Below are 21,924 nucleotides of genomic sequence, written 5' to 3' on the forward strand. Positions count from 1 at the left end.
TGTAGGTAGCATCATCAACAGATGATGACCATCATTTAAGGGTTAAAGAATTATGTAAAAATGTTGGAATTAAACTGAGGACCAAGTGTTCATGATAATTAAGGTGTAGTGTCACAAGAATTTAACTTTGCTTGCAATAGAAAGTGTTAGTAAAATATCATGGGCAGCAGTCAAGACTACCTGGATTTTTCATATAACAGTAGAAAATGCTTAACAAAACTCACAATAAGAATATATAGGTGTGACACATTTTCATATATCGTACAAATAGGAACAAAAAGAACTTGCATCATTCCTTCTCTGAATTGGCAGTACACTTAATGATCTTTATTTCACAATAACATTAAAATAAATTGCACAATACAAATAATTACAAATTAATAGTTATTTTCTTCAAAATGATAAAGAAAAATAACAAAAACATCTGAAATAAAACTGTCAACAAAAAAGTTAGCATTTAGACCTTTTGATATATATATATTTTTGAAAACAAAAATTTATTTTAGCTTTAAGCCAAATCCTAAGTTGTATGTATGAAACACATTTTAACACATCTGAGAAGACTTTTAATACATTCTAATTATAATTGTGGACTACTGTTCCATTTAACTTTCTTGTGAAATTCCTCTGGCTTTCCACACATTTCAGTTCTGGATTTTAATATATATGCAACCACTGGAACATTTATACATAGCTTTAAACCAATGGAGGAGATTATCTTTTAATGCAAGAGACCATTTAAAAAGCCTAAATCAAAAAATATTTTTAAAGTGATTAATAAGAAACCTTATCTTTGTTTATAAATTTATGTTTTGTTGTTACATGTTCAGCTTCTACAATCAAAGGAAAGACAAAGCATACCAATAATTGTTATACATCACTGCTTAACATTTCATGATTACCTGACAAGGTCAATAAAGAAAAAAAAAAGCTATCTTTTTAAAATCCATACAAAATATTTGCAATCTTCTGAAAGAACTTATCTTGACAATAAGCCATAAGGAAATATATGTTTCATAGTTTTCTAACAAAAGTAATACATAAAATGTTTAGTTTAATTATACTAACAAAGATTTACACAAACTTCTAAGAAATGATTTGGCCTCAGGAAAGAAGTTTTAAAGCAAGAAATATAACTCACACACAAGATTAGCACCATATGTTAGGTGTCACTGGCAATATTAATGCAGGTCTTAAAAGGTACTAACTGACTTATTCCAGATCATAACCCGTTACAGCCAGCAAAAAGTGAGATGTCTTGGAAGATCTGGCATTGACAACCAACTATATAGTAAGAACTGTAGCACTAAGAATATTTTATAACTCTTAATAAACAGTGAAATAATGTCAGAAAGATGACAGATAAACTGTACAGCAGAGCTAGAAGATGGACCCCAATTTCTCTCCCAGCTTCTTGGCAGTTTTAGAACAGCAGTTTCTGTAAAAACAAAATAAAAAAAAATACAACTCCCTTTTGAACTTGGCTTATAAACAGAGTAACTTATCAATGTTCATTAGCTAACACACAAACCTTCCTACCATACTGAACATTTCATTAAAAGTTGTATTAACATTCTCATTTGTTACTTGACACATAGCAATTTGAACCTAAACAATTAGCTCATATATATAAACATTAAATGAAGCAGTAACAATAAGTTTATCTAATCAGCTTCATCTACTCTAACCTTTAAGCATAAAGTAATGAGTGACTAGTTTTACTTCAATTTATAAGTTCAGCCTACAAAAAGTAGAAAGTGCAAATTTCAATTATTTTAATAAAAAAAATCAAAGCATCAAAAACAAATTTAATTGTTAACGAGCTAAGCAATTAAAATACTGACATTTAGAAATTTAACAAGTTATTTTTTATGTTGGGGCATTTTATTAAATAGAGTATCAGAGAACTAGATAAACCACAGCAGTGAATTAAAAGGTTTAGCAGAACTAGTCTACCAAATAAAAAACTGCATTAAAATGGTTAAGGTGGGCATTTTAGTCACAGAACATGAAAGCTGTATGAAGTTCAAATATACAACAGAGATAAAAGTCAAATACTTTAGCTAAAGTGTCTACAGTTGTTTTCAACAATTACTAACACGGAGAACACTTGACTCCTTTACTTCAAAATCAACTAACAGTTACTTCTGTAATTTTCTTAACATTCTCCAGTTTAGAATTACATAACTAATTATCTACTGATGTAATATTGTAAAACCTAGCAAACTGAAATGTCATTTGTCAAAAGTTAACAAAATTCTTCCTTTCATTGAAATGATGAAATGTGTACATGTCACAAATGTAATTTATCATTCTACAATTAATTCTCACCAAATGCTCTGGATAGTAGTAAAAATACATCAATAAAGTGACCATAGTAACCATTTTAATTTGGGTGGTTTAATTTTTATATTTCTTCATTCAAATGCACTTAGTGTTAGCTGTTGTCTCTGCAATATCTTTCTTTTCATTTAAAACTAAAGTCAAAACTGATACTGTTGCCACTGCAAGGAGTGCTTTTTCACCAAATAATTGTTTTTTTACTTTTAGATGTAAAACCACTCATTTTTTATTACTCATCAAAACTAACATTTTTTAACACCTTTTCTCCATATTATATTTCTGATATACTCTTCTCAAACATGCCAAACCTCCAAAATAAAACTCAAAACTTACAGATTCAAACAATTTTTTTTAAACAATAACCATTCTACCTTCACCTATCCATATGATTTTACTGTTCACCAGACCGTGGTCATAAAAAACGTTGGACTTACCTACAAGATTACACACTTGTTTTTTTTTGGTGGTTTTGTCTTTTTCTCAGGATTTTTTCTGTTAATCTGCCTCACTAAATCATAAAATATCTAAAGAAGGAACATAATTATAAATAACAGCAGCTTTCAATGCATTAAAAATCTTATTACTTCTTACAAAATTGTAATAAGACGTACCATGTTTACTGAGTCAAACACAACCATGCTAAACCTACTAATATAATAAATGAATGTTTTTTTTAATACTTGTTAACTACATTGTAACTAATTTACCATTTATCTTTCTGAAGTTGGTTTTTAAAATTTCTGAGATCCACACAGCAAGCTGCTTGTGTGAGTACTTCTACATACACCTTGCTAAAGTCACCACTTATGTAGTTTGTAGTTCTCATATACAAAAGAAATAACATATTCTATTGCATTTGCAGAATAAAATGGATTATTCGTTTTTTGACAAATTTTTTTATTTTCCTTTTTTTTCCAATAAAAGTTTCCTTCAACTTATCAAACAGTCTAACTGAATAATTTTGCAATGTATATGTACCAATCTCAACCACTTTTGCACTTGTTACAGTTTTCATGATAGTACTTGTAAACTAGTAAATGTACGTCGCAAAATTCAGCAGGCTTTCATATGGAAAATATTTTTTTCAAGTTTTAAGGTTTATTGAGCACTGTTTTCCTCATGCCATTTCTATTTTTGCACATTGCCTTGTCTATCCAACATGCAAAGTAATTATTATTTTAAAGTTAAACATGTTTTTATGCATCAGAATTTTTCAAATTTTTCATACAAATTCCTTATAATGTCCAGATAGTTTTATCAAATGTTTAAGAAAAAAAACATTGTGTTATTTTCATTAATGAATCTGCATAGGTTCAGTTGATTTATCTCATTAACCACCATATAAAATTGACTAACAATATGCAGAAGTTACAGTAATGCAACACACATGCACTCATGTTACCATATTCAATAATATAAAATTGATCTTTCGTTTTCACAAAGCGACCTATCTTGGCTGTACTGTAGTGGAATAATATTTGGTAAAATACAAAATACAGTCATATTTCAATTATTACAAATTGTATAAGGATTATTACTATTTACAATCAAGTTCTATGTTTTGAGAAAAGTTTAAGAACAGTAAATAAATAAAGCAAACAATTATCTCTTATAGTTACAATCTTTCTACTAGATTGCTGCTTGTTGCTTCTTCTTGTAGTTTGCTAAGCCTGAAGAAATTTCACGTATGGCAGATGTGAAATGAAGCATTTTTTTTAAGTTTTATATATAAATTACTTCATCAATAATACAGAATTCCATTATAATTTATCAAGTTTAATAATTATGCTGTACTTGTATCTAAATAAATACAAAATCTTGAACAGGCTAAAGACTCAACTCAACAGCATGAAAGCTTGTCTCAAAAGAGAGAGAGGGCGTTACTATATTTTAAAATGGAAGAAAAAAAATCACTAAGAGAACATTGTGAGCTTCTGATTGGTTATTCACGTGTAATGTAAATGTATATAAGAAACCTTTTCCATAAATGGAAAGAGGTGAACAGGGGCCACTATATTTGATTCACTAAATATAATGATAGCTCAGCAAATGCAAAGATAAGTTTTTATTTTATATTCTTGGTTGTCAATATTGGTAATTTAAGTTCCTAGTTTGTACAAAACTACAAACTTACTATTTTAACATCACAAACATCTAATCTGAACTGTTGCATTTACCACACCACATGACACCAAAAATTGATATTTAAGTTTCTCAATATCAATTATAGTCTACAATTTGACATCAAATTTAAAGAGGTAAATTAATAAAATAGTAGTTCAATAAAATTTTGAATGCAAGTCAACAAACATGATGACATGGCCTTTAACCCACAACCCATTCTGTGAGAGTTAAGCTTTTAATATAAGTATACCTATACTTTTGCCAATTTCATCATTTGTTACATGTGTAATATGTAGTTTGTGAATTTTTTTAAAGAATAATTGCCTTTATAAGTATTACATAAATAAAGTTATTCCTGTTGAAAGGTAATCCTCCAAATTTAGTGCTTGTTCACCACTCAGCTATTTTACTGCATATGAGAAACCAATTTCATAAAATAATATTCAAATATTTTATTGTATTAACTACAAACATAAGAAACACACCACATTAGAAAAACCCTCCCAGTGAATACTGTCTTCTTCCATCACTTGTATTAATTATACATGAAATCACAAGAATATTTTGCCACTATATGCATAAGCTCCCATGATTAGCTAATGATTAGCTGTGTTAATGTAGAATTGAGATTAGAGGAATTAAGAACACAAATGTTAAGTTCCACAGAGCCAGATTTATTAATAAAATTCAAACTAATTAAGAAAAGATTTAATCATATTTATCAAAATAATTAATAACCTAAGGCTGATAATTAACACTTATATTGATACCAAAAATTACAAACTTATCAGTTGATTATGCATTACCAATCAAACACGATTTTATAATCAATTATCACTACTAGAAACAAGTTTTATTTCTATGTTTGAAAAACAGCTCTTAACAAATTATACTGCAATGTTTAAAAACAAATTACCTCATTAACATTAATTTTAGCTTTGGCAGAGGATTCCAGGAAGGCACAGTTGTTGAAAGACCTTGCCAGGTTTGCTCCCTGGTCTTTCCCAACAACTCTTTCATCCTCCAGATCACACTTGTTACCCACCAGAATCATTGGAACCTAAATAAAAACAATATTTTCATATAAGTACTCTAGTCCCTATTCTGTGTAGCCATACAATCAAATAAAATTATCAATGTCTTCACAAGGTAATTACAACTTTTATATTTAAAAATTATCACAATACATATAAAACAAATATGGTTACAAAATTAAAGATGTAGCTAAATATTTTTTCCTTATTAAGGACAATTCCTTCATACCTAAAGATGAGTCCACATAGTGAACAAAGGAGTTCAAGTAAAAACAAACACTAAACAAGTAAAAATTTTCTAGTAATTTTATGCAAAATACTTTTCTAAAAACAAAGTTACTTCATAGTTTTGTTTTACAGTAAAAGTCTCAAAACTGATACTGCACTCTCAGGTTGATTTCATCAACACTTCATTAAAAAACTGAATTAAGAGAGAATAAAATACAGTAATATATCTTGGTTACACAAGTAAGAGAAAATTTTATGAAAAATAATGGAAGATAGGTTTAATTTTTGCATGACTGGACTTAATTACTAACTTCAGAACACAGCATAAAATTTAGCTCCAAAGTCAAGATACTAATCTGATACATTTGGCAGTAATGACAAGATGACAAACATTACAAATAATGACAATCATTTTTTTGCAGTCAAATATAATGTAACATATTTAGTATTGAAGTCAAAATTTCTAACATTAGAAATATCTTTTTTAAACTACATTCAAATACAACGTGACATTTATTACTAAATAAGAAAATACAGTGTCAATATTTACATAAAGTTAGTACATACCAAATAGAAAAATATTGCATTAGTATAAAAGACAGTTTAAAGTTGTTTATAGCTCAATGAAGTATAAATTGCAAGATTTAAAATTAGCCAAGATTTAAAAGTTTTTCAGACAGAACTAAGTGAAAAAAAGAGACAAATTGTGTTAACATAACCTGCAAAATGATTAGAGAAACTGCAGTATACTTGAATTATATCATTTTGAAAATTTATATTTTACTTTATAGAACTAGAATAGTTTGTTTAATTTAGCTACAAGTAATCAAAGTTTATGTTTGATTATTACAACTAGTGAAGTCTCGTGTAAGAATAACTTGATCAGTTAATGAGACCAGTGATTAATTATCACATTAGTCATAACTAACTGAGAGAGTAAACTGAACCTTTATTAACGACTGAGATATCATAATAGACATACTGTGATTAATTGGATTAATTGAAATATTTGATTTTAACAGGAATACTAATTTTGAATAGTTAATTATTTTCTTATGAAATAAATGTAATCATAGTTTTGATTAATCCATTATTTTACACGACAGTAATGATACTCTTAAGTAATTGATTATATCAATTAACTGCCTAGCTCTAGCTACAGATATTAAAAAATTACATCATCTGTGTCTTTCACACGTAAAATCTGTTCTCGCAAGTCCTGCAAATCATTGAAGGTGGACTGTGCTGTAATGGAGTACACCAAAACAAATCCTTGTCCATTCTTCATGTAGAGATCCCTCATGGCAGTGAACTGTTCCTGTATCAACAAGGAACTCCATGTTTAAAACAGTAATAACATTTACTTGTTTAAAAGGACTTCTGTTTGGGATAATTGCCAAATTAGCAGTCAAAGTAAAGACAATCTTGAAAGAGTATGCTACTCGTAAAAAAACAATTAGTCTTAAATACAGTACACTTAATGGACTTAAATCTCCTGTTGTAAAAGTTGTATTTCAAAGTGTAATTTCTCTGCCATTTTCTCTTTAGGTCCTCATGTTTATGGGGCTAGTGCAGGGGTTCCCAACCGGTGGGTCGCGACCCCTTGGGGGGTCGTGAAGCCTTGGCAGGGGAGTCGCGTAGCCTTGTTAGAAGTAGCTTAGGATAACATTAATTTTATTTCATCAATTACATTTTCATGCTCTTACATTTTTTTTGTTTCGGTGCAAAGCAAAACGTGTGCTACGTTAGTTCAATGTCTTTAGGTGATATTATGCGTGTATGTATGCTTGCCTGTGTGAATGTGTATGTGTCTGCAACTCTATGTATGTGTGTACTAGTGAGTAGCGAGTATGTGAGTGCACGCGCATGTACGTATGCTTGTGTGTCTGTTTAGCTGTGATTAAGTGTGTGTGTGTGTGCTCGCTGTCGACATGTGAGTCACATGTCCGTTGCTGATTGGTGGATGATGAATCGCGCAACTGGCCATGCTCCCTTCCCTCCCAATACTTACCCCATCATTACTCAACCTGCACCCTCCACAAGTAGTCAGTGTAAGATTTACAGTTGCCAAAGCATTCATTATTCAACATTTTTATTTTATTTTAACAAGGATATAAGTGAGCAGTAGAGGTGAGTTGTGTCCATGGCTAAACGGCGCAGATACTCAGAATGCTACCTCAATATTGGCTTCACCACTGTGCTCGGCAACGACGACATCGAGAAAGCACAGTGTGTTTTGTGCCATGCTGTCCTGAGTGCATAGTCAATGAAACCATTAAAACTCAAGCGTCATCTCGAGACGAAACATCCAGAACACGCAAAGAAGGGTTTGGATTTCTTCAAACGGCATGAACGGTGTCTTAAAAGCCAAAGAATCGATAGAAGTGGGTCATTTCAGCAGCAGTGCAGCCATGGTGGAAGCTTCATATGAGATTGCATTCGGAAATTGCTAAACAAAAAAAGCCTCACACGATTGGAGAAACACTTCTTAAACCCTGCATGATGAAAGCAGTAAATCTTATTCTTGGAGAAGCCAGTGCAAAGAAGATGCAGCAAGTATCCCTGTCAAATAATACTATACAGAGGCGTATTTCGAAAATGTCTATGGATGTGAAGGAACAGGTTTTGACTGAAATCAAGGGTTCCCCTTTGTTCTCCTTTCAGCTCGACGAGTCAACAGATGTAAGTTTATGTTCTCAATTGCTTGTCTTCGTGAGATACATTAATTCAGGTGACATCAAAGACGAATTCTTATTCTGCAGTGCACTTGAAACCACAACAAAAGCTGATGATGTCATGGAAAAAGTTTCAACTTTTTTTCAAGACGAAGATCTTCAATGGGAAAATGTGTGTGGGGTTTGTACGGATGGGGCACCGGCTATGCTGGGATCGAAATCAGGATTCCAGTCGAGAGTGAAGAAGCACCTCAAGCAAAGGGCATCCACTGCATGATTCACCGATATGCTCTCGCCAGTAAGACTCTCCCTACCTCTCTGCAAGAAGTGCTTGAATCTGTAATCAAAATTGTAAATTATGTGAAGACTCAAGCACTCAACACTCGCCTATTCAAAGAACTATGCAAAGACATGAATGCTAACCACGAAGTCCTTCTCTTCTACACAGCAGTACGTTGGTTGTCGAAAGGAAACGTTATTAATCGTGTCTTTGAAATGAAAGATGAAATAAAGCTATTCCTGGAGACTCAAGAAAGGAAAGATCTTGTAGCTCACTTCAAAGATGAAGCATGGGATAAAAGGGTTGCGTACCTAGCCGAAATTTTTGACCAGCTGAACAAGCTTAATTTGAAGCTTCAAGGAAGGGAAACACATGTTCTCCTTTTTCAAGATAGTCTTCGGGGCCTTTGTTTCCAAACTGCAGAACTGGCATCAGAAAACCAATCTTGGAAACATCGCTATGTTTGAAAAACTTTGTGGAGTGAGGGATGAGTCTCAGATCCAACTGGATCAGTTCTTCAAGGATGAGATTACCGAACATCTTCAGTCTCCAGAAAAGGAAGTCGAACGTTACTTCCCTGAGCTATCACAGGAACAGGAGGCCCTGGTAAGGAACCCATTTTGTACTGAACTTGATGTATCCAGCATCCCAGATGATATCCAAGATGAATTTCTGGATCTGAGGAACGACTCTTCAGCTCGTGATCTCTTCAAGGTGAAATCCATGACTCAGTTCTGGTGCGCTATGTATCAGTCATACTCCAAAGTCAGCATGATAGCTTTACGTGTCCTTGTTCCATTTGCTTCTACCTACTTGTGTGAGGCAGGATTTTCCACTCTTGTCAATATAAAAACAAAGAATAAGAACAGATTGGATGTTGGAGATGACACGAGACTGGCTCTAACAAACGCCCGGCCACGAATTTCAAAGCTTGCTGCTGAAATGCAACATCACCCATCTCACTAGCTGGGTTGGATAGCTGTTCAAACCTATGTTAATATTATTTTAAGAAATATATGTTCTTTTTGTGAATTCAGGTTGGACCAATGTGATTTAATTTGCTAATAAATAATTATTGAATTTTTAAATATTTTTTAGATGTTTCTTTCCCTCTCCTTCACAGAAAATAAAAGAAAAATTAAGCTGCTGATAGTAAGCCCTAAGTAGGGGTCACATGGGTTTCAAACTTTTAGGTAAGAGGTCGTGAGTGCCAAAAGGTTGGGAACCCCTGGGCTAGTGTATAATCTAACATTGAAACATTTTTCTTGCAACACTATTATTTCTTATGCAAGTCATAAGAAGCATATTAAAAATATTTGATTAATAAATGCACTTAGTATAAACATACACACACAGATATATACATATGTAATAGGTAAGAAGTACTTGACACTTCAAACTGAAAATAAATCTTTCAAAACCAATGTTTTATTCTCTCATCTTGCAAACCAAAGTTGGAGATAACCAGTTCAGAAGAGTTCAACAGACCAATATCATGTACTGTATAATTACACTACTTTCAAAACAATCAAAATGTCTAAATATGAAAAACCACTATTCAAATACAGAAGCATAGTCACATCAGCATCATTTTCATTCAAAGTCAATGTACCATCATGATGACTTCAAATTGTAGTAACTCTGCACACTAATAACGATTGAAATATCAGTTTGACAGACATGAATAATGAAAAAATACTGCTAAACACATACCTTATAAAATGCTTTGAGAATCTAAACTTCTGACACGCATACATACACACAGTCTTTTGGTTCATCCAAAGCAGTTATGTTATATCAAAAGTTATGTATCACAGGTTAAAACTACATTAGAATAAAGTACGCAACTTAACACCAATGATGATATTAATAAAAATGCATGCACATATTGCATCTCTATCTATACCAATATGACAATATTCATAGAAATGACCAATGAAATGTTGAATATATTAGCCCAATATTTAAAACACCTCCTTATCAGACATCATATTAGTCCTTGACATGTTGGCAGCAGGATTCAAGCAGTATAAAAATATTTTGAAAAAAGCATTTTCCAATACATTCCTAAAACACCTAACTACAGTTTTTAAGGACTTTTCAGGGATAGAAATGAAACAAAAATTTCAAAGACTTTATGAGTTTTTTTCCAGAATCTTTACAAAGTGTTAAAGAAAACTTCATAGGGCTATAAGATAGAAGTAAAACATGCTAGCTAGTAGTACAAAGCTTAAGAACATTTCATGAGCTTTCCTGTACTAATTAAGGTACAAATTACTTTATAAAACTACACAGTATTTTCTAATCACAATCAAATGATAAATTACTTTACAATACTACATAGTATTTTTCAAACACAAACATATGTCATTAATACATTAGAATTTCTACTGGTTAAATGAACAACAGCTTTTCAGTACACAAGAGATAGATACTGTAAACAATGACAGAACCTCTATTATAAACAACTCTAACTGGCTATAAAGTTTTAGTCAGTTAGTAGAACTGAAGTACATACTTACACTTGACTTGTTTTAATGTAAGATATGGACCAAACACTTAATACAAACCCACACATGCTCAATATGCAAACAATTTAAAAACACTCATATGTTTCACAGAATAAAAGAAACCAACAGAAGTTCCATTACCAAACACAGAATAAGTATAAACATCCCTTAACACACTAACATTTCTTTAAACAGACTTACTAAGTAGTTGACACGGGCCTATCTTATCCATGCACATGACATGGCATACAGTAAACAATAAACAAACTAGATCAATAAAATATAAACTTACTGTTCCTGCTGTATCCAGAATCTCCAGCATACACTGTTGACCATCAACTTCTACTTGCTAAATAAATTATAGGATATTATAAAAAATAAACAGCTCCAGAAAAGCAAAAGTATTTCTAACATCTAATCCTGAATACATCATTAGTGTAGTAACTGACAAGTGAAGAACATTATATACAGTTTAGAAGAGAACAATATAATATAAACATAGATTAAAGGAGATGATTACAATACAAATATAGTAGATACAGACAAAAGAAAACAATATAACATAACTGTAGGTTCCTGTGACAAATCTCCAAATTAGTTGAAATATACAGAAGTGCTGTAAAACATTTTGTTTCAAAAATTACTCTATATGGTTTATTTAATGTTTAAGAGAAATTTTCACTGTTAAATTATCTAGGTACAAGTTTTTTGTCTTTTTTTGGGGGAGGAACTTAAAGTACAGTTTTCACTGTTATAAATCATCAAGTTAATCTGTATGCAATATAAACTTGATAACAGCACCATCATTCTTTTACCTTTCTGTAGCTGTCCTCTATAGTTGGATCATATTTCTCCACAAATATACCTTGTACAAATTGTACTGTCTGAAAAGAAACAATAACTGATATATACATACGAAAAATACATATGACCTTAAATTTACATGACCAAAAGTAACCATATTTTACTGGTCCATAACACTTTTCATAAATTTATTAAAACCTTAAACTGAATTGCAAATCCTCTGTCCCAAAAATCAAGTCAAGGAGAGTTATAAAACAAGTACACACCTCAAAAACCCAGTCCAGAACAATCATAAAACAAGTAGTCCTTTGAAATCAAGCCCATAACAGCAATAAGACTACTTCAAGAACCAAGTCCAAAACAGTAAAAGCAAGTACCACCTTAAGAATTAAGTTTAGAAAACAGTTACAACTAACTCACCACTTAAATAATGAAGTGAAAAACACTATAATGAAATTCCATAATATTTATAATGCCTTGTGTTTTGGTAATATAAAGGCTAGAGTGGAGTTGTCTAATTCCAACCAAAACAGAATGAAATAAAAACAAGTAAAAGTTACATTTATCAGCACCAATTTAGCATATCTTCAAGTTGTAATGTCAACACTTTTAGCTCTAGCTTGAACTCCTCAAGTTAACTAAAATCTCAAATAATTAAGTTTTCCATTAGTGGAGAAACTTACTTTAGTTACGACCTAAACTCTTTTACTTTATATGAAGTATCTGGTGTTTTACATTTGCCAGCATTAATAACTACATGTATACTGTCATGATAAAACACACTGAATTCAATTACAGTAGCTTAAAATGTTAAAAAAGAAAAGAGAAAGATAAATATGGATCACTTTTTTACCTGTGCACTATTAACAAAACCTCCCTATCAATGCAATGTTACAATTTGAATGTTTCACTCAACTATTTGCTAGTTACTTACCAAGGCACTTTTACCAACACCTCCACTTCCCAGGACTACTATCTTATATTCTCTCATTGCTATGTAATTTCTGAAAATAAAACAAAACACAAAAATCATTTACAACATTAAATATGTAAAGTATGTGGAATTTTATATACATGTTTAATTCTTTGCACTGTATGCTACAAACAAAGCAAAAGGACAAGTGTAAGATTTGGAAAATAGAGCTTCGTTTTTCTAATGGAGACTGGCTTATTGGGATTAGTTGCAGCATACAGTAATGGAGGTAAACTTTACAAATTTGAGATAGAAACAGATGATTTCATGAAAAGTAAAAGATGGATTTAAATTTTTACTTTCTCATGGGTGAGTATGTAAGGCAACCTTGAAGGGACTAAATTGCCTATTACTATCCAATGTTATCATTTTCAAATATTTTATAACTATGTGATGATATGGCATATCGTATGTTTCAGTTACAATTTGCTGGAAATATATGGTGAGGATATGTAAAAAATTTTGTTTTAGGTTTTACACACATATAGCTGAATAGCCAAAAAAATCATAAAGTACTATATTAATACCACAGAATTTCTTAAAGGCTTGTTAAAAAATTATATCTGGAGGTGTGGGGAATAAGTCGGCTTACTGGCCAGATGGCAAAAAAGCATTGTTGTTAAATGGAGTCCAGTCATAATGTATTTATGTCATGAGGGATCAATGTTATGACCTTTACTCTTTTTGACTTATATCAGTGAATGAACAGTCAAATTGTTTAAAGGATTTAGATTATCTGGAGAGTTGAGCAAATAAATGCTGAGTAGGTTTTGGTTATAATAAATGCATAGCAATGCATTTGGGATATCATAATTTGAATTATAATTTTGATGGGAATAACCTTAACAGTACAATTGATGACAAGAATGCTGGTGATCTAGTTGATCAGTCTCATAACACCATCCAAACTATAGGTTGTATCTACAGAAATAATGAATAAAAGTCTATAAAGTTATAATTGCATCATATAAGTCAAATTTAGAGTACTATGTTAAGTCTTAAGGGCTCCTTACCTTAGAAAGGTACTCATGACTTGAAGATTGGATTACATTTCACTCTATGTCAAAACTATTGTGAAAATTACTTGGACCCAAGCTCATTTTTCAACCTTACTATTCATACATATTCATCTGTTTTACTGTTGAACAACAACATATCTATCATATCACAGTAAACAATATGCTGTAATAATGCTACTGACATTATGCTGTCTTTCTTACTTTAACATACTGATAACTCATTTATACATGTATTGCATACTACAGATTAAGATAATATGATTATTAACATAACAAGCCTGGCAGTACTAATTCTGAAATGTGCCACATTTAATAACATTATATACTTTCAACAAATTTAGAATTATTGGTCTTGTACTAAGTCTTAAACATTAAACGTTGATAAAAAATAAATTTGACTTACCTTAGTTGTTTACTAAAAAAAAAACTGACTCACAAAACTAGTGTAATAGTGAAGAACTGTCAGTTGTAATGAAAAATAAAAAATAAAACCTTAAGACAATTAAAACATTCCTACTAAAATTATCTGTTCAGTTAATATTTGTAGCAATTATTGGACTAGTATAATAAAAGCCATACTCCTAAGTTGTAAAGCAAGATTTTAGAATGCTATCCTACAAATGAGATCATTTTAATTAATCTAGTTATAGGCCTGTTGACAAGGGGCACAAAGGACAACTATCCAGAAGTCTGGGCAAATTAAGCCTGTTTATGCTGTACAGCATGTTTTAGCTCTTATACAGTGAGCTAAAAATGGCTGTTGCTATGATATTGCCTTGTTTATGAACTCGTTCCTGTTCTAAATTAGGATATATTTTTTAAGTATGTTCCTAAGAGTGTTAAAGAAAGAAAGGGAGCCTAGCAAAGATGATGAGGTGGGGCCCATTCTGGATCTAGATGCTCCACCTAAGTTATAACCTTACCTCCAAAGTTAAAAGAGATTGAACTATCAAACTAACAGTATATAATACAAACTAAAAATATAATTGTAAATTAGCCGTATAATCCGAACTACCACTAAAAGATTAAACTCAAGCCTTTTAAAGGTTTATAAATTACAACTACTCAGTATCAGCTTAAAAGTATTAATCTTCTGTCAAACATTAGTTCTCATATAAAATGTGCAATTAATGTGTGCTTTAGGCTTAGCTAAACAATTTCTATAAAGTACTATAGTACCATCTTCAACCTAAATTTAAAAGTTTAAGTTAAAATTTTACACTTAATTTAAACTTAAGGACCAGATTGTAGCCTAAGCTGTCTAATCTCTGATATATATTTTCATGTTAATTTAAAAAGTTAAATAAAAATTTAAAACTAATTGCAATTATTTCCCACTATTGAAATACCTTACCAGTTCTTCCTTAAGTTAATGTAACACTAATCAGTAACTGGAGCTTCACTTTTTATTTTAACTAGGTGGGTGACAAACCAACACCAACTGTGTTATAGTCCCTGACCGTATTCTCGCCAACTATGGTAAGCCTAATATTTGATAAAGAGGGCGAGGTCGACGTATGTCTCTGACGTCACGTTTCTTGGCAGCACAGGGAAGATCAAAATATATGCAGCTCCGTTACTGTTAACTAAGTAAGCATGCGGGTGTTACTGTAATATAAAAACATATTATAATGCAGTCGGACAATATACTAGTAGGTAGAAAAAACACATTTTAAAAAAATAACACTTAATCATTTTTCAACATTACAGCTAACTGTTGTTTTTTTTTCCTCAAAAGAGTGGAATGAAAAGAGAAGATAAGTTTATTTGTAGTGCCATCTGTTGACAACATATATAGATAAAACAGCAATTTCAACAAAGAAAAAAAAGTATGATAATAAAACATGTGCTAAATTACTATCAAACACCGTTAATTTATTTCTATTCTAAGAAACCAATTTATATTTTCGTATCATATAAACAAGTGTTTTTCATCATAAACATGTTTATGGTATAAATAGATAACCTTCTGCAGAAACGTCTTTATCAAATGGGTGAAATTCATTTGCACTGTGAAAAATATGTTTACCCAAATATTGAAGCAAAGTATATCATTCAATATTTTCATAGCGTTTCCCTCATTGATCGGTAAGATAATGACATTGTTAGTACTTTATGTAATTATCATGACTTTCTCATTAAAGCAAGATGCTCACATACATCAGAACTACAACTGAACCAGATATTATGGACTATAAAATGTACTGTTATGTATGATTATCTATTTCGGACAAGTCTCCGATTTATTACGTTATATATGTTACGTGTTACTATTTCAAACAATTGGAAATTTGTATTTGAGCATACTAATTAATTAAATGTTACTATGTATTAACTTTATGTTATTTGTGAGTGCTACACACAAATACCTTTTTTAACACATATATTTTAATATACTAACATAAAAAATACAATTTATAATAGCGGTTACTACTAATAGTTATTACAAAGATAGTTTATATATAACAGTTTTACAAACTTACAGACAACATTAAGTCTTACATCTGACTTAGAACTAAATATTGTATCAATAATCTAGATCTACGACGAACAAATTAATTCTGATGACAAGAAACCCACTTCAAGTAAAAATGAATCTCAGAACGGCTAGTAGTGGTATCAACACTTTTACTAATAAAGCAGAGAACAATATTTCGACCCTCCTAAGTCATGTCCCCTTTTGGGACAGCACTAAGGCTTCGGAATTATAACGCTAAAATTAGGAGTTCTATTCCCCTCCTTGGACACAGCAGATAGCCCGACGCGGCTTCGCCATAAGAAAAAATACACACACTCCAAAGTCACCTTCAGGTTAAACCGTTCTGAGATAAAATTTAATTCTGATTTAATATTGTTGCACCCCGCTTAAGCTAGTGAGGCTTAATTGGTCTCACTTCTTACCAATGCAAAATATTTAATGTTCTTGTAGAAACATTAACGTCCGAAGTATTTCACTGAAGTTGAACAGTTTGTAATGTTCGAAATCTATAAAGCTTTTTGGTCAACTTTTGTGGTTTTCCGATTAATAGACGTTCATCATAATTATCGCTTCCTAGGCCTGTAGCACACTAACTGTAGCTGTCTAATAATATTTTCTTCTTGGCGTGTTACTTTATATAAATCACGCGAGACTCTAGAACCTTCACAACAGTTCGCTTGGTAACAATGTTCTAACGCGTTTTCGTAAATGAACATTGTTGCTTCTCACTTTTAGTAATTCTATACAACTTTCGATAACAGGCGGGACTTGAGCAATGCCTATACGTCAAGAATATACGTCACATGCAAGAAAGAAAACTGTACAGAAAGAAGTGTAGGCACTAAAATAAATGTATAACAGTAAATCTGTTACAGTACTAATGTATTGTCTTTATTTATAACAATTAGCATAAATTGTCTTGTCAGTTGGAATGTCCTCTCTGTTAGCGATATTTTTGGCCGTAATTCCAATAATATCTTACGAAGCTTAGCCAGCTCAGAAAATTTCATTATGTTTCTCTTATATCCTCAGTCTAAGCTAATGTTACAAGCTCTATATTCGGTTTAATTTAAATACTTTTTCCTAAAGGAAGGCGCTCGTGATAATAATGTAAATGTCTAGAAATTCCCTATAACAAGTAGTAAACGAATAATGAGATATATCTCATGCAGTTAGTGAGTTAGTTAAGTATAGAATGTATCATTCAGTTCAGTACCAGCCAGTGCACGAATTATTTAATTATTCAATCCTGTGATTCAGTTAGCAAACTAAACAGTGAAATCAGCATGCATGTTATCGATCCATTAATAATAAAAATATGCAAGTAAGTTTAGAAGTAATTTAGACATACGTATGGATCTGAGGTTCTGTAAATGTTGATTGTGAAGTAAAATCTACAAAGAATGTAGCTTCTAGAAAACTTTATTAAAGAAATGTTATTTTTCATTGTTACATAAGCGGAACTTGGCTTTGTTTTATCAAATAATATAAAAAAACCTTTTCAAGAGTAGAACACATGATAATACTGGTGTCAAAAGTGGTATTATTTTAGTGGAAATAAAATAGAACTTTAACTAAGCTTCTATTTCGAGATGGCAATAGAAACACAAAACGTTTGATTTGAATCTCGCTCAAAGATACTCCAGGACTATTTACACTCGCCCTCCCTAATTTAGCAATGAAAGACTAGAGAGAAGGCAACTAGTCATCCCAATCTACCACCAATTTTTGGGCTACTCTTTTACCAATGAATAATGGAATTGACTTTCATGTTATACACCTCCACGGTTGAAAGGAAGAGAATGTTTTGTGGGACGGGAATTTGAATCTGCGACCTTAAGATTGCGAGTCGAGCACCCTAGCCACCTGATCATGCCGATCAACATGAAACAAGATGGAAGATTTATTGGATGATGAAACTGTTAAAAGAAGGTAAAGAAGAAAGAAACCAAAAATTAAAAGACTGAGAGGAATTTAAGAGAGGAGTTGAAAGAAGTTCATAATATTCAATGAAGCATTAAGAACAAAACTGAAAATGATTAAATACGAGATTCGTGAAGCTATTAGAGATGTACAAAGATATTACAAAAACGAAAATTATAATGTGCAGAAAGATTGCAACGGTAAGATCAATGAGATAGGAAATAATATCAATGTTGGAATAAAACATTATAATAGAAACTAGTAATTGTATTTCTGCTGTGCCATCTGAGACTGTAGGATCTTTCTGGACTACCCTAGATATTATACTACTATATCAAGTTCCAGAATTTAGTTAGTCAGTTCAACAGCATTGTCAAATTAAAAAACCAATAGACTATGATAAAAAGGCATCATTGAGGCTCGTGAAGCTCAATTCAAAATAATTTCTCTAGTGAATGAAGAAAAGTATTCATTTTGCTATTCCTTCAAAACTCTTTACCAGTGTTAAATAACCATCCAGCTAAGAGTCATAACACATAGCAACCCTTTTCGCCTTCTTGTCCTTATAGGTTCGAAGAAGCACTCCAGAAGGAAGTATCTTAAGCTAATTTTCAGAGCAAAGAAAAGTCTTTAGCTGAAATTATGGAAACATATGCGTAATTATTTTACCCCGATACTCACATGAAATGATTCATTTGTTGACATGTCACTAAATTGTAAACACCACAATAGATAAGGACATGAGAATCAGGTTGAAGGAAAGTAAGTTTATATTTTAAAAAAAGCTCTCCAGTTGATGATGAAGCTTAAGTCAGATAAACAACTAAAAGCACCATATAGAAATTACAGGATAATCAAATTAAATAGTAATGAAACACCAAATTAATTATGAAACCAGCTACAGAGAATGTAGGAAGACAATAATCGATATAGAATTGCATACAAAAGCATTTATGGCATAAAAACTCCTTTTGTCAAAAAAAGGAACTGTACTAAATGTAGGAAACATATCATTGAAGATTACTATGAAGAAACAACAATTGTTAATTAACCAAGAAAACAATATTTGAAGGATGAGTCTGAGACCCCAAACACACCAAAATATCAACAAAGTGCTAAAGAGACATCAGAAAAATAGATATTAGATGAACTTATTGGAAAAGGTTCATCTGAAAATATTTCACTTGCTCCAAATGAAATAAGGATTTAATTGTTTAAAGAAATCGATCCAGAGTTTATTGATGGGAAATACTGAGATATCTTGATCAACAGTTTAAACTGATTAGGTAATGCAACGTAAAAAATTGCCAGCAGTAATAAAACGAAAAGAAAATTCGTTTGATGCAAACAACAAGAAAGTATAAGGTTCCAGAAAAAAGAATAGAGCTGAAGGTTACTTTCACTGTAAAAATACTTCTCTACACCTCATGATGAGTGGGTACATAACATTGAAGAAAACTGCATACTTGTAATTGACTTCATGCAGGACGTGGATGCAAGGTTAAGCTAATTTCAAATAGCTTCATAGTCACAGGATATACCTGTGCATTTAGAAACAATCATTACGCCAAAGACTGAATTTTAAGAGAATACATGAAAGGCATTTATTTTACCACCAAGAAGTGAAATATACTTATACCTTTATACCACGACTTAGTTAAAATAAGTTTATATCTAATTACTAGGCCACCGTATCCCAAACTTTCTCGGTTCACGGCGCTTTTAGTGTCTCAGCAATGTTTTCACGGAGCCCCAAGGCAAAAGAAAAACCTCATAGTTCTGTTTGTTAAGTAGTTAGGTCCAAACAACCTAATACTTAATGTGTATTTATGTCATAACAACGTAGTAGCCGTTTGAAAGAACAATACACGTAAAATGGGAGTAAAACTATATTTTATTTTATTTTTAAACAACCACAGTTGCTAATGGGATGTATGCGCCTGTTATGCACAACACAGCTTCTCAAACCATGGAGTCAGATTGGACACCGCCACCCTCATTTCCTATTCCACATTGATTTTCGCGCAGTATTTGTTTTTTATCACAGCAACCACCGAAAAACCAACTTCGCAAAAATATGACGTCGCAAATGGAATTAAGAATCGCTGAGCTTTAGCACTTAGCAGCGGATATTCATCTTTTACTGATATCCAAAACTCACTTAGTTCCGTGCTGCCAAATTTTGTTTTTAAAGTCTTGTCACAAGACATCTCAATAAGATGTTCTTCTTCTGCATAGATAAATTCAGTTGAGGCCTTAGCCTTGAATGAATCTTGCATTCAAGCAAACTTCTCCATATCTTTTGGAAAGCAATTTTCAAACCAGTAAATGAATTCTGTTAGGTGCTCCTCAAAAACAAATTTTAGTTCGTGGTTCAAATCAACTTCATGTAACAAACTGCTGCAACAAGGGGAAACAGTTTTTGCCACAATCTTCGTTCATTTTTCTTTCCCATAGTAGTAACTTGTTCTGAAGGCTAAAACCTCTGTGAGTTTCAGAATGTGCGTGTTGCTTTCCTGCAGAGAGAGATTCAACGCATTCAGTTTTTCGAGGAGATCTCACAGGTATGCTATTTTTGACAAAAAATTAGTATCCAAGAAGATTTTAGCACATTCGTGTTCTTTTTCTTCGAGATAAGAGTAGAGTTCCTGTCGTAATTCGAATGCACGGGACAGTACATTCTAACTCGCCATCGCGAGCTACAATAGTACAACAAAGATATGTGCTCAGATCCCATATCCTCACATAGTTTTTAAAAACCTCGCTTTCTGTGACCGAGTTTTTATAAAGTTCACCACTTTCAACACACTTTCCACGAGTGGGTTCAGTGGAGAACTCAGGTGCTTTGACGCAAGGCTTCCCTGTAAATTATGCAGTGGATCCACAGTGCATTAAGAACTTTGCTTTGTATGAGTACTTGCAATTCTCCATAACAGCTGGACATAGAGCGACCACTATCAGTACAGATGCCAACGCACTTAGTCCAGTCTAAGCTGTTTTCACACATAAAAGTGTCAAGGATCTCAAACAAGTCTTGAACCTTTGTACCTGCAGTGATACTTTTACAATATAGAAGGTCTTCCACAATTTTGTCACCATCCACGAACTGTGTGTAGCAAATCAAATGAACATCCTTGTTACTGTCCGTCGCCTCATTTAGCTGTAATCCGAATTCCTTTCTTTTTATTTTTCAATTAGCAAATCATTGAGGTCTTCGGCCATGTATTAGAGTTTACAAATGATAGTATTGTTGGATAACGGCAGTCTTAACGCATATTCACCAACCATAATGTTCATATCTACTGCAACCAGTAAAACCAGTTCTTCTGCGATGGTGTGAGGCTTTTGCATTTCGCGACTCTATATACCACCTTGTAGGATGCTAGCAAAGCGATGCTTAGTATTGACGCTTGTTTCAAAAATGCACCTTCTTGTTCTTTCAATTTTTTTAACTTTCTGGTAAAATAATCACGGAAAATACTAGCCATGTTAGGATGACTGGTCTCTAAGTGGAGTTTTAGTTTACTTGGAA

The 21,924-nt window shown here is 32.0% G+C and overlaps 1 protein-coding gene across 2 annotated transcripts; it reads right to left on the reverse strand.

The window, feature by feature from the left end:
* Window positions 1-305: 305 nt before the first annotated feature.
* LOC143225830 (ras-related protein Rap1-like) lies at window positions 306-15,769 on the reverse strand. Of its 2 annotated transcripts, XM_076455903.1 has the most exons (9): window positions 15,345-15,477; window positions 13,985-14,109; window positions 12,933-13,002; window positions 12,010-12,078; window positions 11,487-11,543; window positions 6,907-7,047; window positions 5,384-5,527; window positions 2,778-2,867; window positions 306-1,438 (listed from the first exon to the last, which is right to left on the reverse strand). In XM_076455903.1, the coding sequence occupies exons 2-8, from the start codon at window positions 13,999-14,001 to the stop codon at window positions 2,778-2,780; spliced, it is 588 nt and encodes a 195-aa protein (XP_076312018.1). In that variant the 5' UTR covers window positions 14,002-14,109; window positions 15,345-15,477; the 3' UTR covers window positions 306-1,438. The 2 variants fall into 2 exon arrangements, with proteins under 2 accessions (XP_076312018.1, XP_076312019.1); XM_076455904.1 differs by lacking the exon at window positions 13,985-14,109 and having other exon boundaries at window positions 15,345-15,769.
* Window positions 15,770-21,924: the final 6,155 nt, after the last annotated feature.

This window comes from Tachypleus tridentatus, chromosome 9, assembly GCF_004210375.1.
Source record: "Tachypleus tridentatus isolate NWPU-2018 chromosome 9, ASM421037v1, whole genome shotgun sequence".
NCBI lineage: Eukaryota > Metazoa > Arthropoda > Merostomata > Xiphosura > Limulidae > Tachypleus > Tachypleus tridentatus.

Bases quoted from the DNA above. Each gene is read 5' to 3' on its own strand.
- LOC143225830 (XM_076455903.1), bottom strand. The intron at 7,048-11,486 runs GTAAGTTTATAT...TTGTTGATACAG, and splicing joins TTCTGGATACAGCAGGAACA to GAACAGTTCACTGCCATGAG. The intron at 5,528-6,906 runs GTAATTTTTTAA...GTTTTTATTTAG, and splicing joins GTGTGAAAGACACAGATGAT to GTTCCAATGATTCTGGTGGG.